This window comes from Falco biarmicus, chromosome 4 (genome assembly GCF_023638135.1).
Source record: "Falco biarmicus isolate bFalBia1 chromosome 4, bFalBia1.pri, whole genome shotgun sequence".
NCBI lineage: Eukaryota > Metazoa > Chordata > Aves > Falconiformes > Falconidae > Falco > Falco biarmicus.
The window spans coordinates 91,283,139-91,297,456 of record NC_079291.1 but is presented as its reverse complement, the minus strand read 5'-3'; the positions used below and the strand labels follow the sequence as shown (position 1 = coordinate 91,297,456).

At 44.0% G+C, this 14,318-nt stretch overlaps 1 protein-coding gene across 5 annotated transcripts in view; it reads left to right on the top strand.

Annotated features, from left to right (window-relative positions):
- The window catches only part of LOC130148520 (contactin-4), a 339,116-nt gene that overhangs the window by 229,567 nt on the left and 95,231 nt on the right, over positions 1–14,318 (top strand). For all 5 annotated transcript variants that reach the window (XM_056337222.1, XM_056337218.1, XM_056337221.1 and 2 more), the window contains one exon: positions 1,319–1,414. In XM_056337222.1, coding sequence (XP_056193197.1) covers positions 1,319–1,414 — 96 coding nt within the window. The remainder of the gene's footprint in view (positions 1–1,318; positions 1,415–14,318) is intronic.

Sequence of the window (14,318 nt, the reverse complement as noted above, 5' to 3'; positions counted from 1 at the left end):
CTGATGGAAAGGGTTTGGGTAGGCACTGCTGCTGGCCCTGGGCTTGAGCAGCAGAAAGGTGGGAGGGTAGCACTTCTGCAGTGGTTTTGTTTTCACAAATAATTCACTGCAGTGCAGCAGGCTTTTTAAGTCCCCACATTATTTATCCCCTAGAATACAGGTGAAAAAGCTGAACTAATAGAATAATAAGATCCAGGGAACGATGCAACGTGCAGCACAAGGATATGGCAGAACTTTGCTGGAAATCACATGCTGACTACTAGTGTTGGAACAAATTGTTACTCACTGTTTCTGGTGTAGTTCCACTTTTGCCTGGATTTTGCCCTGAAATTGGCATTAGTAGGAAGGGTCCACAAAAAATGTTTCTAAAATGAAACAGTAATGTCTTCTGATTTTATGTCATTTATTTGAAGTATGCATGCCATGCTTCCAGAAAACATTTTCAAGAGAGGATAAAAATCAAGGCTTAATTTTTCATCCTTCTAACCTTATAATGATGTTCTACTAGTTCCTGCTGTTAAGTGTTTATCACCTGTTTGTTTCTTCTGGTTCCCAACTGCAGTGACAACAGGTTTGTAATCACCAAGCCACAGCTCATCTATACTGAAAGCCAAAATAAATAAAAAAAGAAAACTGAAATGCAAGGGACTGTTAAAAGGCTACCAGTTATTCAGTGCATTAGTGCTCCGGTGTAGCAGCGGCTGGCACTGATCGTCACTTGTACCACTGCCCAGCTCACAGTCACCTCGTCACTTAACAGCCAGTTTCTTGAATTTATTGTACAAGGGGAGAAGAGGGGGAGTTGTATTTTTGCAGTGTGTGGCCTGTGAAGAAGAGGAAGAAGAGAGAGGTGGAAGGAGGAATTATCTAAGTGCCGTGTAGCTAACATACAGCTATTAGAAGGGACTTCTTTATGGAATGGAAGGGTTTCTACACATGGTTTGCAGGGGCATCAGTAACAAGTCTGCTGAAGGGAAACAGACCGGGTTGTAACATAATTGCTTGTTTAAGGCAGTAATTACTCATAAATTCATATAACAAAACTCTTCATCAGCATTACAGGTTGCTGGAGTTTTGTCTGGGTAAATCAGCCCCTGTTCCCCTCTAGCAGCTCTGCAGCCTGTGGAGACACTTACTGCTTTGGATGCACATCAGCCTCCCGCTGCCCCACATTCCACCCAGGTCCCACCAACCCACCTTCCAAGCTGATTGTCGCTTTGTTTCTATGTCATGCAGCAAAGTCCTGATGAACCTTGTGTCCTTCTCATGAGGAGAAACCATTAAACTCCCATTAATTGAGTTCTTCCTCTCTTGGCAGATCTTGAGAACTTCAAGACCAGAACAAGAAGCACGGTGTCTGTCCGCCAGGGCCAGGGCATGGTGCTGCTGTGTGGACCACCACCACATTCTGGAGGTAAAGTGGTTTCCTTCTCTTGCTTTCAGCACTCAGCAGCAGTTTGCAAGGTTGTCATTCTCAGGAGAATCACCTTCTTCATTCTTCATTCTAGGAAGTTTAAAATGGCCCACCTTAGAGGAGAAGGCTGTGACAGTGCCGGCCTGACTGAATGGGTCATGCTGTGTGGTCCTGTTGACTAAATGCATTGGGAGATCTCTGGTTTGGATGTAAATGCAGAGAAAGAGCCTAATTTTTCTGCAAACAAGTATGTGCTTTAGGAGATGAACTGATGGAAACTAAAGCAATATTTTGCATATATAGAAGATTTGGCCAAGATCTTGTGCAACTTTTAGAAGCCTTTCTGTATGTGACCTGGGTGTGTCTTCTGCAAAAAGGTTGAAGAGTGCTGACAGAGCAACTTATGTGCATCATCTTTTCATTATTTTTTTTCAAACACTCATTATCGCTGCTTTTGTCTCCTGGGTACTTAGGATCCATTAGCAATTGTCCAGGTCTCATATGGTTATTTATTTCTGGAATGGCAATACATTTTCTTCCTGCTGCTTTTATCAGAGGGAGAGTGTTGTAGGAGAGGAGGAAAGAACGTGCCAGCAAGTTACATAGGGATGCTGAAGACACCACTGTATTCGCTGCTGGTGCTCACACCTACATCTGGTTTTCTGGAAACCATAATCTGAAGGTCTAGGCAGAATGATGGAGAAACTCTACTACTACAGAGTTTTCCATTCCCAGAGGAGTAAGGAGGGAGGCAGCAGAGCTGCTACCTTGGACTTTCAGATGGTCTGACCTTGGCCTGTTTGGGAGCCTGGTTGCCGGAGTCCCTTGGGAGGCAGCCCTGAGGGGGCAAGGAGCCCAGGAGGGCTGGGCACTCTTCAGGAAGGACATCTTCAAGGCGCAGGAGCCGTCCATCCCCATGTGCTGAAAGACGGGCCGGCGGGGAAGACCGGCCTGGCTGAGCAGAGCCTTGGCTGGAACGCAGTGGGGCAAGGAGAGCTCATGCCCTGCGGGAGAAGGGCCGGCAGCTCGGGGCACTGCGGGGTGTTGGGAGGTCACGCAGGGAGAAAATCAGCAGGGCCAAAACCCGACTAGAACTTCACCTGGCTACTGCTGCAAAGGACAGTAAAAGATGTTTCTGTAAATATATTAGGAACAAAGGAAGGCTAAGGAGAATCTCCATCCTTTATCGGATGTGGGTGGAAACATGGTGACAGAAGATGAGGAAGAGGCCGAGGTACCCAACGCCGCCTTTGCCTCAGTCTTTAATAGTAAGACCATTTGTTCCCCAGGTACGCAGCCCCCTGAGCTGGAAGACAGGGACAGGGAGCAGAATGAAGCCCCACAGTCCAAGGGGAAATGGTCAGTGACCTGCCACACCACTGGGACACACGCAGCTCTGTGGGGCCGGGTGGGATCCCGCCCGGGGGGATGTTGGTCTCTTCTCCCACGCAGCAAGTGCCAGGACAAGAGAAAACAATCTCAAGTTGCGCTGGGGAGGTTTAGGTTGGGTATCAGGAAAAATTCCTTCAACGAAAGGAGGTGGCCAAGCACTGGCACAGGCTGCCTGGGGATGTGGTGGGGTCAGCAACACTGGAGATGCTTAAAAGATGCACAGATGTGGTGCTTAGGGACACGTTTAGTGGTGGCCGTGGCAGTGTTGGGGTTAATGGTTGGATTCAATGATCTTAAAGGTCTTTTCAAACCTAAATGAGTCTATGATTCGATGTAGCAAGTACTTTGCAATGTGCCTTGAAGAGGATGATATAAATGTTTAGCAAATACAAAATGGTTCTTTCAATTTAGCACAAATTTATTTTAATGTGCCAGTCCTACGTTTGCTGGCTGACTTCCTGAACACCTGTTGCCTTGTTACATTTATATCAAAAGCAGTGTTAGGAAGGGAATCGGTCGGTCATCTGCCCTTGCTGGATGCCATGTCAGGCGTGGAGTGTGCGTGCTGGATGAGCCCCATGTGCCGTGCGCTGACTGCTGCCACGAGCAACCAGCTGCTGCAGCTGGCTCTCGCACGAGGGGCTTGTTCGGTACATCACAAACAAGCGGTGGCCTTTTATGGGTCTGTGTTCCTTTTAAAGAAATTTGTGATCCTGTTTTGAAATCTGTCTGTCCTCATCAGCTGGATGAAAATTGCCATTTGCCGTTAGGCTGCTTTTAGTGCTCAGATAGGAAGAGACAAGTGCTTGAGGAGCTTCTTCGCTTGCATCTGGCTGGCTGCAAGTGTACCTACCCACTTAATTTATTCAGTTAGGACCTCTCTTATCTTCTGACTTAGATGCCATTTTCTCTTTTAGTTCAGATATTATCATAAGAGTTTCAGTATCTCAGATTTCTGGTGTTCGTTACTTGAGGATTGTTCTTAAATATGTGATACCAAGTCTACAGAATCACTCATTATCACAGCATCTAACTTTTATAAGAGTGGCTCTTGTAGTGTCAACTGTTCCCCAAAATGATGTGCCCTCTGGTCTGCCTGGAGGCAGCTTGCCCCTCAGCCCCTGCAGGTGGGTCTCCATGCCGCACCTGATGAGGCAGCTGCCAAGGGTCGGTATTAAAAAAGGTATCAAAAACCATGGAGACAGGTTGTGGCTCAGCTACAAACTCACTTGCAGTCTACAGCACTGTGTGTGAAGCGTCATTTTTAGCGTCATTTCCATCGTGAAGAAGGGAGGGGAGATTTGGGACAGAAATGCATTACAGTCCTTAAACCTGAGTTTTAAATCTGAGAGCCTTCAGCATGGGGCTGAAAAGCGGCGCTCATCCTCATCCTCCCCCAGACTTTGTGCCCCACAAAGGTGGATGGTATCAACAGGCCAAGTTCAAGAAGGCCTGGGGTGGCTGGAAACTGAGCTGCAGGGCTCTGAAGAGCTGTGGCATGAGTTTTTATGCCCTTTTTCAGTGAGAAAAACTAACCCCACCTGCACAGCCCTCTCCTGCTGGCACCCACAGCTGTGCGGTGCTGCTTCCCGAGCCACAGGCGGGTAGGCTGATATCTTCTAGAGGGACACAGGCACTGCACAGGCGAAGCAGGAATTGTGCATATTTGTCTCCTTAGCAAAACTTTGCTCTGTGGTTATAGGGAGTTTTCTGTTTTGCTGCAAGAAGACTGCAGCATGAACACCTTGTGTGGAGATGCAGCACTGGTGGTGGCTGGTGTAAGCAACGAGAAGGACCTTGTGGTAGTTTGTTCAGGTGATTCAGGGGAAAGTTCTGGTCTGGGTGTGTCTACTGATGGTACAAAAACACTCCAGAAAGGTGCTGGTGTTATTTCCAGTTTGGGTTCAGTGTGTGGGAAAGAGCATCTTACAGTGACCGGGAGGTAAGCGTGTTTCTGGTGCCCAGAAAGGCAGAAAACTGAAGGGTAATTATTTCTCTCAATCATTTGGATGAGAGATCACTTCCTACATGACCACCATCTATGACCTGCTCTATTCCAGCTAGAAAATGATCTTAATTGTAGCCAGATGCACAATAGGTCTAAATTGATACTGTTATGATTTTGTAACTAAGCTGGGCTGGAGTCATGCCGGTTGTTGTTTTCTGGTTTGCATAGGAAGTATTTAATGGAAAATCAAAATAAGTCCAGTTAATTCAGGCTGAGACCCTTGTTCTGCAGGAATTAATCTCTTCAATGGCAATATTTTCTTTTCCTTTTCCTTCTTCGTTCCTCCTAAGTTTAGAAATGAGGATGGGTTTTAAAAGTCGCAACTGCAAAGTTAATGTGCGCCGCATTTCTGTCAGCCAACTGCTTGTCTGCTGGTGTAATGGAAGCTGTTCAGTCTCCAGCAGCCACTGCACAATTACCACAGCTAGCTCCTGTTCCAGCTCTGGGCAGATGGAGGTTCATAAGAGAATATCAGATATCACTGGGAAGTAGCTGCATGTCAGAGAAGGGCCGTGTTTCATGGGCAGCTTCCGTCCCCGGGGTCCAAGGCCGTGTTTGCAAAGCAAAGCTGTAGAGATCAGTTCTTTCCAATATCCCGATATGCCACTGCTGGGATGTAACATTGCAAGTATTCAGTGTTGTAGTGTAACAATAAAAAACGTTCGGGTTTGAAGAGAAAAGTAATACATCTCATTGAAAGAGCGAGTGGCATTAAGATAGAGAAAATGCAATTACTGGTTTTAGAATTTGATTAGGACAGCCAACCTAACTTCATCATCCTTGCAAAAAGTGCCGGGAGACATTAATGACCAACACTGAAGTGTAGGACTATCTGGGGGAAAAGAAATATACTTTTATATTATTACTATTTTTTACTTTAGTTTCTGATCTGCATTGAAAATGAAGTCTTAAAATTTAAGAAAGCAAAACTGTTCAATCTGAGAACAGCTGTTGCTCTGATGATGAGGGTATTGACTGGAATAATAGAAGCCTAGAAAAAAATACCCTGGCTGGTGCCTGAGCACAGAACTTAGGCTGTCCTCCTGGGTGTCGGAGACACAGGCTCGAGAATTTTTGCCTGATGGGGAAGATTTCCCAAGTGTCTGAGGAGGGAGCAACACCAGCGTTTGCTCTCTTTGGAGGTGGCTCAAGTGGCAAGGCTCAGAGCCCCCCTTAGCTGAAGAGATTTGATAAAAGAAAATTAGTAAATTAGGAGGGAATTATTTTCTGTCCACTGTTGGTCATCTTGGCCTTAAAAATTGTGGATTTTACAAAAAGATGTTGATCTGCGTCCAGACCTTTATCCTTTCAACAGCAGTTCGCTCTAATACTTTGCTACTTGGAAACATCCACATTTAAAGAGCTGGCAGCTAAAAGTGAAATTATGTTGGCCTACATGCATTAGTTGAGGGTTTCTATTTTTTTCTTTTTTTTTGTTCTTAATGATGCCAAATAAAGAGCTTCCTACTGTTCATATGCTGTAAGAAATTCATCCTGAAAATGAGTCCAAATGATTAACAAGTATTTTCAGCATCACAAAATGGGCTGCGTACAGCTTGCACAGAGCAATTTGGGCATCGCCATGTTTTGTCCCGATTTTTAGCTTAATGTGAGTTGGAGATTCAGCATATGAATCCAGGCTTCCCCCCCCCCGGTTCCCCAAGATGAAAATGAAATGTGTGTTTCTTGCAGCCTGCTTTCGGCGGGGAGTCGCTGTTTTGTCAGGTCAGTGCATTCTGGTGTTACATTTTGTTAAGCAGCATAATGATGTGGTGGCCTCCTATGATGAAGTGCATGCTGAGTGCTGGAAATTTGGAAAATAAATGTTCATCTGGAGCTTGGGAAGTCCCTGGACTGAAAACCAGAATAAATGCAAATCAAACATTTGCTTCTGTCGTATTTTCTGCTCTTGGAGCAGTAGATGCTCAAGTGCCTGGGGCCAGTCCTGCCATGTTTATGGTGCCTTGTCTGTTAGAAGGTTTAGGTTCTTTTCCCCTTTTTGGGGGGTTATTTTTGGGCTTGTTCTTTTGGGTTTTTTTCTGCCTTCCCCATTTGTTCATTTACATGCACTAAATCAGTGTAAGAACTAGAAGCAGCCTACCTAGGTTGTTAGCATTTTTCTGAGATAATTACCCTGTGCGCGAAGGGTTTTCCCTCATTATTTCCACTCCTTTTTTTAATCAAAAGCCCTAATGATTGTCGTGTCAACCATTCTACATGTGAAGCTCCATGGGAAAAATAAGATAAGAGTAAACATGACAATGGGAACATGGCATTCAGGGACCGTGTAGCAGCTCAGGGAGTGGCTAAAGGTATTTAAGTGGACAAAAGAGAACAGTTGAAGATCCTAAAAGTATGTGCATGGCTAAAATTCGGCTTTGGTTTTGTTGTAAGGCCTGAGGGTCCCCACTGCAGCTGGTGGCCGTTGTCTGGGCAGCCCCCAGTAACTGAAGCCCAATAACGGGTTTGGAAATGGGAGGAACACCAGAAGGTTTTCATGACTTTTTTGATGAGACTAGATAAGGTATCTCAGTATGTCTTAGGATGAGCTCTGTAATTTGGATGCCCTAAACCAATCCTTACTGCTTTACATTTGTGAAGCCCTGCTGGATCAATGCTGTCTGCTGCTGCTCTTCAGAAGAGGGAAGAGCTGTAGAGGTGATGGATTGGCGGGGGGTTACAGCCAAAACAAAAGGAAAAGAAACAACCTTTGTTTTGTCCAAAGTCTTTGATTCCAGTGTATCTTTAAGCCTTTTTATTGCATTTAGATATATTTAGAAACCATGAAGCATTTAAAAATGTAAACTGGAGTGTTCAATGTAAGCTGTCGGTGAAGACCTTTTCCTTTTGAGAGGAGCTTTGCAGGGGAAAACAGGTTAGCTTTTCTGGTTTGCTTTTTTTTCAGTATTGTTAGTCAAATTTGCCAAGATGCATTTTATTTGTTAAGATAAACTTAATTGAAACAGGCAAACAAAGAGCCCTAAAAACTAAAGCAAACACTGGCTTGTGTTTCTCAGGGCTCTGAATATAAGTTGTGTTCCAGAGGGGATATGCCTGGGAAGTATTTGGAGGTCGCTGTCCTTTTAACTTTATCTCCAAATTTGAAGACCAAAATATTCCTTTGTGCTAAATAGTTTTGTTCATTTAAGTTTGTGGGAACAGAGTTGTTTAACTGCCACTTCTGCTAGATTTATTTGATAGTCAGGCCAGGGTTAGTTAATATTTTAACAACTGCAGTTTTCAAATGCCTTCTAACATCCCCAGCATGTCATTGTGAGTCTGGAGATTAAAAAACCACTGTATTGGGAGAGCATGCACGCTTCACCTGGCGGGCTGGTAGCACACCCATGAGCACGCAGAGCAAGCGAGTCTCGAGTCTGTAAATCCTTCCCCCTCCCTTCCTTGGGAAGATAAATGAACTTGGCTTTGAGGATTTCCTTTGTACCACCACCACCCCCCGCCCCCGATGTTCTCTCAGTTCATCTTTAGGAAGATCTATATACATGATGTTCTCATGACATTTGCCTTCCTGCCCTCATGGGAAAACCCTGAAGATGTAGAGATTGCGATTTCCAAGTGCTGTGAAACTGTTGAATATACACAGAGAACTGGTGATAATGATCTCTCAATTACTTGATTATTTAAATTTCATGTTCCCTTTGCATCCCCAGAGGTATGTTTTATTCTGAGATATCTCTGTCCATAGCCCACACCACTGCTCACCACATCTGTGGCATATTTATTCTCACTCCTGATTTATCTCAATAATCTGTGCAAGAAATAAATGAGCTGATGGCTTTTTTAGATAGTAACGTGCTTAGATATGCAGATGGAAACCTGGCTACATTTCTACAAGATGCGTCATCTCCTGCCCACTTGGTTGGGGCCTCTAACAAAGTTCCTGATGACCCAGGAACTGAACCTCCCCGATTTCTACTCCTGAACCTCAGTTTTTCTGGACACCTTGTGCCTCTGCTCCTTGCTGTGAAGTCGTGCTACCTCCCTGAGCATTTGGGAACTGCTTCTCTTTGACTGAGCAGAGGCAGGAGTTAAAGGAAAATGAGATTGCTGTCTGTCTCTAGTGCCCATGTTCTCAATCCACTTGTAAAATTCCATCTTCCCAAGGAGGAGGAGATTCATTAAAGCTTAGTTCAAATAACTCTTTCCCATCTGATGCCATTACCTGTTGGAAACACAGCCGTGGAATCTATGCCTGTGAGCTGAAATGTTGACAGAGAATTATTCTCCCATCTTTTCACATAATGGATGTGTTCAGGTTCTCTCCTCTCCTGCCTTTTTTTTTTTTCTTTTTTTTTCACCCTCTGGTAGCTAGGAGAACTTTTACTTCTGTTGCACAGCTTAATCAAGTAGAACTAACTAAATTTTAACATTTGACAGAAAAGATGGCAATTCTGATTTCATCTCAATCTCAGCCTTTCATGCTGTATGGTAGGTAGTGAAGTGTAGACACCAGACATGTTTTCAAAAAGCACTTTACTGATTACAGTGGTGCTGAGACCACTTCGTGCTCTGCAGAAAAATGATTAGTGCGTGCTTACTCGTCTGGTCAGTTTTTCCCTCTCCTTTTATTATTATTATTTTTTTTAAAGCAATGATGGGCACTTCATGGGCTGGAAACAGTGCAGATGTTTTGCCTGTAAGTATGGCTGATGGCCTTTATTACATGATGAATGGTTTGAGGGGTTTGTCTAGTAAATAATCTGTCACACACATCACATCGTGTATCGTCTTGTGCTTGTACAGCCCCCGCTGCATAGTGCAAGGAGGAAGGGGAGAAAAATTGGGAAAACTTCAGAGCAGTGCAGAAGGGAAAAGGCATTTATCAGGCATTTTGGTACCATCAGAGGATCAGCACATGGGACTTCCACCCCCCGAGCAGTGCTGCTCGGCAGGGAGTGCTTTGGAATGGTTTTCTTCAGTTGTTGTCAAGTATTTGTGCCCTTTTACTCCCCATCCTACAGCACCAACCTCATGGTTGTTTCGCTCTCTCCTTTGAAAACTGTCACACTGCCTTTTTATTTGTCACGTATGAAGAATTAATACATTATTAATGAATGTTTAGAGCCATTGTAGTAACAATGGGAACAAACGTTTTTAATGTTCTCCATTGGTGTGCTTACAGTCAACATTAAACAAAGTTTATGTTAAAACTTTGCAAAACAGTCAGCCTTGAAAGAGGTAAGGGAAAGAGAAGAAATTACTCTAGAAATAGCATGTAGCTAAGGAGGCCAAGGATGTTTCCACCTAATATCTGCCTAAAAGCAGGGGATTATTTCATTCTACCCGGGCAGCATCAGCCCGTTCTGCCTGCTCTGCAACATTTATGCTGTTGCGTAAATGCATCTGGCATTTCTGCTGGCTGACCAATTCAGAATGGCTTTGGGCAAGAGCCTTGAAGCACATGTTCCCCTAAGTGTTAAATCAGCTTCTCAGTTCCAGATCTTTTTCTTGTGGTGTGTTCCCATTAATATAAAATTTTCAGAGAAATGGAAAGCCGAATCCTACAAGTGATGTTACTTTCTGTATTTGTCAGGATGAGAACGCTTCTCCTGCCATGTTTCTTACGTAGCAGGTAACCTGGAACAATATATGTCCCTGCTCCTCTTCACTACAGTAACCTTAATATTCAGCCTTTATCTTCCTGCAGTTTCTTCCAGTGTGGTATGCCAGAGCTTTTTTAAAATGTCCTTCTTGCACCACCACCCACGTGCCCAGGACTGGGCAGTTGCCTCTTGCAAGCAGATCGCCGAAGTGCTGATCTACCACTGCCTTCTCTTTATTGAGGCATTAATAGTTTCTCTTCTTTCTCTCCTACCTTAATGTCTTCATAAGCCTTTGCTGCTTGGTCAGATTTGGTTCCAATTAGTGAGAAGCTAATTTAGAGAGGAGTGTCTCACAGATGGGTGGGCAACATGATTGCAGAAGTTCCATTTCTCTAGGAAACGAAGCAAAAAATCTGCTAAGCTGGTTGCAAGTTGGTTCAACTATTTGTCCAAATGCTGCAAGGTCATTGAGCAGCCTTTCGTAGGTTGCTCTGAAGGTTGGAGTGAAAATACAAGCAGGTAAACTGTCCCTTGGGGCTGGGAAGGAAAAAGAAGACTGAGTCAGGGAAATATTTTGCATTAGCACTAGTCAGTGATGCTTTTGATATACTTGAATGTGGCAATGGTTGTAGGGTCAGTGTTGGCAGATGTGGTACATGTGGTACCAGGAGGTGGTGCAGACCTCTCTGGTTCATGGGGCAGGGGTTAAACTGTGTTGTGCACGGACAGTCCTGCTTGCAGGAGGTGGGGAATGGCAGAGGCAAGGCTTGATTTCCAAACAAACAGGAAAATGCTGCAGGAGGGTGGTGCTCCCCACAAGCTGGGGCTCAGCAGCTCACAGATGTCTGTCCTGGCATAGAAAAAGATGAGATTCAAACGGGATTTGTCTAGGTATTGCTCATTGGAGAAGGAGGTAGTGTGCATATTGGAGATGTGGGAGATGGAGAAAACTGAGAGGAGAGCAGTGTAGCATCAAAAAGATCTGAATCTGGTATCAGTTTTTCCTCTTAATAGTGACTGCCACTCACACGTCCCCGTACAGTAGTCAAATTCCCATGTCCAAAGAAGATCAACATTTTAAAAGCAGGTTCCAGAGCATAAGCTGTGGAGAAAAAAAAGCTTTCAAGTGACTTATGTCAGGCCAAGAACCAGAAAATGACTTCCCTGAACCCACCAGTTCCTAGTGCTTTGCAGCATAACTCCGAGGTGAGGTCCCAGCTGATGGAGTGATGCTCCTGAAAGCCGCAACTGGATCTCAGCAGCATGACAGTATTTCTTCTTGACAGCCCCAGATTCACTCAAGGTGTCTCTTCCCATAGCTTCACAGAGAGCATGTGAGTCAGCCTTGGGGCTTCCTCCCCGGCGCTGTGAGCTGCAGGAGAGCGTAGATTTTTCTGCGTCTGGTTCCGTGTGTTGAAGATTATTGCGGTTCAGCAAAAATGGGTTTCATTAAACTTAAAAATCAGGCATATGAAACTCTCATTTAAATAAGAAGTGATTGAGAGTTGTAACTTCCACTTAAAGTACATCTCCTATCATTTATTTTTTATACTATGCCACAGTCACTGTTTAAATTATTAAAAGCAAGAAGTAGAAAGCTTCTCAGGAGATAGAAATGGATTAGATTAAAATTAATCTGACATAATCCTTTCTCAAAAACTGCTGATTCAGTTTGTGCACACGTTTATCAACATATTTGTGGATAAAGGATAAGGATAAATTCTTCCCTAATTTGGGAATGCTTCGACTTGATATCTCTGACAGCACAGAGAACATGCAGTGCTGTTTTAATAGAGAAATTTACGAAATTACAAATAACTTCCAGTAACACAAATGCCAAGCTCATTTTAGATTTACACTAATTTCGGCACCTGAGTCAGTGCATGTGGTTTGCCTCATTTCAGCAGGGATGGGTTTGGTGAGCAAGAGTTGCAAAACAGCGTCACAGCCAAATCCAGACTTTGGCAAAGGTGTTCAGACCCAAGTTTTCAACTGGCACATGTCATTTATCACCTTCAGTGCCGGCACCGCTCCAAGCTTCCCACCAAGCACCTACCGTTCGGTGTTGGTGCCCCAGCTGGGCTGTCACGGGCAGGCAGTGAGGACGCCTCGGTGTGTAATGCACACTGCCCTCCCGCAGAGCTAGAAGGGGAGAGGCTCAACTCTCCAGTAAAAACCCTGGAAATACCAAAATAATAAGGAATGTGACATTAATGATTTTTTTTCTTTATTTATCAGTGACAGCTGTTGACATCTTTAAAAAGAAATCATCTGCAAGCTAGTCATGTGGTTTATTTCCCTGTTCAGTTGCAGTCACCACTAAATGAAGATTGAAATGATATTGAGAAGGGGGTAGAGGCAGCAGGAGCTGGCTAAAGATGAGTGAGATCTGTCGTTTGGCAGAATGCAGTCAATAGGCATTTATTGAATGTTGTAACATCTTGTGATCTCTTCATAAAATAAATTAGAGAGATGAGTCTAGCTCCCGAGTTCTGCTAAGCCTGTTGCAGCCGCCCTAACCCTCCAAAGCCCGCTTTGGCTGGCCTCATCAGGCAAAGCTCTTGGAAGCCAACAGGGAGGATGATCTACTTTCAGCTCCCTTGAGATGTTTACAGCAGAAAGTGTGGTGTTGACACAAACACAGCATTGGTGTATCTCCACTTTTTCAATCAAATTTGGGTTTCCAGATCCCTGATTGTGTTATACTGCTTCGAGTCAGTAGTCCTGGCTGTGTGAGCTCTCCTTCCTATGGGAGTGATATTTTGTTGTTCAAAAATAAATGGGGGTTATGATTTTGTCATTGTCTGTTGCCTGATACATACAGAATGTCTAAATGTGCAATCATGGTGTTGTTTAAGTTTTATGTCTAAAAGTGCAACCATGATGTTGTTTTCAGCTGGTAGATACCAAAACATTTTTTATCTATCAAATATGCAAAGAGAATATTTTCCTGTGCACTACAGGCAAGTGCCACAGCATCATGTAGCAGTGCCTGTCCGTGCAGAGATCTTTCCTAAAAGACATACCACCTGCACTGCTTGGCCAGAAATTCCAGCCTTGGAGTTTATCATAATATTAATTCACTGCAGTAAGAAAATTCTCTGCAACCAACTTTCTTTTTTTAAAGGTTTGATCTAATCTCTTCCAGCTACAGTAAGAGGCTGATCAAAGGTAGTGAAAGCTGGTATTAAAGGATTAGCTAGGTCACATTGAAATACCTTTTAAAACAAGCCCAGGGACCTCTAGCTTTACTGAAGCAAGTGCACACACACAAAAATAAAAAAAAAAGAAAAAAAAAAGATTTTTAGGCTAACTCTCTCCTACTTTAAACAGCAAACAAACTGATGGATTAAATCTGTGAGTCATTCCTTAAGGTGATATGTGTAGCACTTTACATAGAACAAGCTTGGGAAATGTAAGCACCGATTGAATCTCACACAGAAAAAATACAGCACAGAATTAAAACTCGGTGTAAGCACTGTTTATGCACTTGCCCAGCTTACAGTGTATTTATTCTTATTTGATGTTTGTCCCTAAGTGATTAGCAGCTTCAGTCCAGCCCCCTTGATCTTTTTTTTCTGGCCGACCTCTCCTCTCTGTCCTTTCAATTTGCTACTGACAGTATCTGCCACAGAGGTACTTTGTCTCAGGCTGTCAGGTGAAGGTGTTCCATTGCAAGGCTGTTGATGCCACTCTGTGGACCATATCAAGCTATTACTCTTTTTTTGTACTAGAATTTTCTCATTGATATCAACTTCCCAACAGAGAGAGCATCATGCAGATCTATACGTTGCTCGGTGGGAAAAGCCGTGAATCATCTAGGTTTGAATCCGTGTCACAGGAGACCAAGCATGCATCTCCTGGCTTCCAGCAGTACGGTGTTGCATGACGAGTAGGGGTAACGGCTGTAGCAAATATATAGCTGTTGACTCACTTGTGA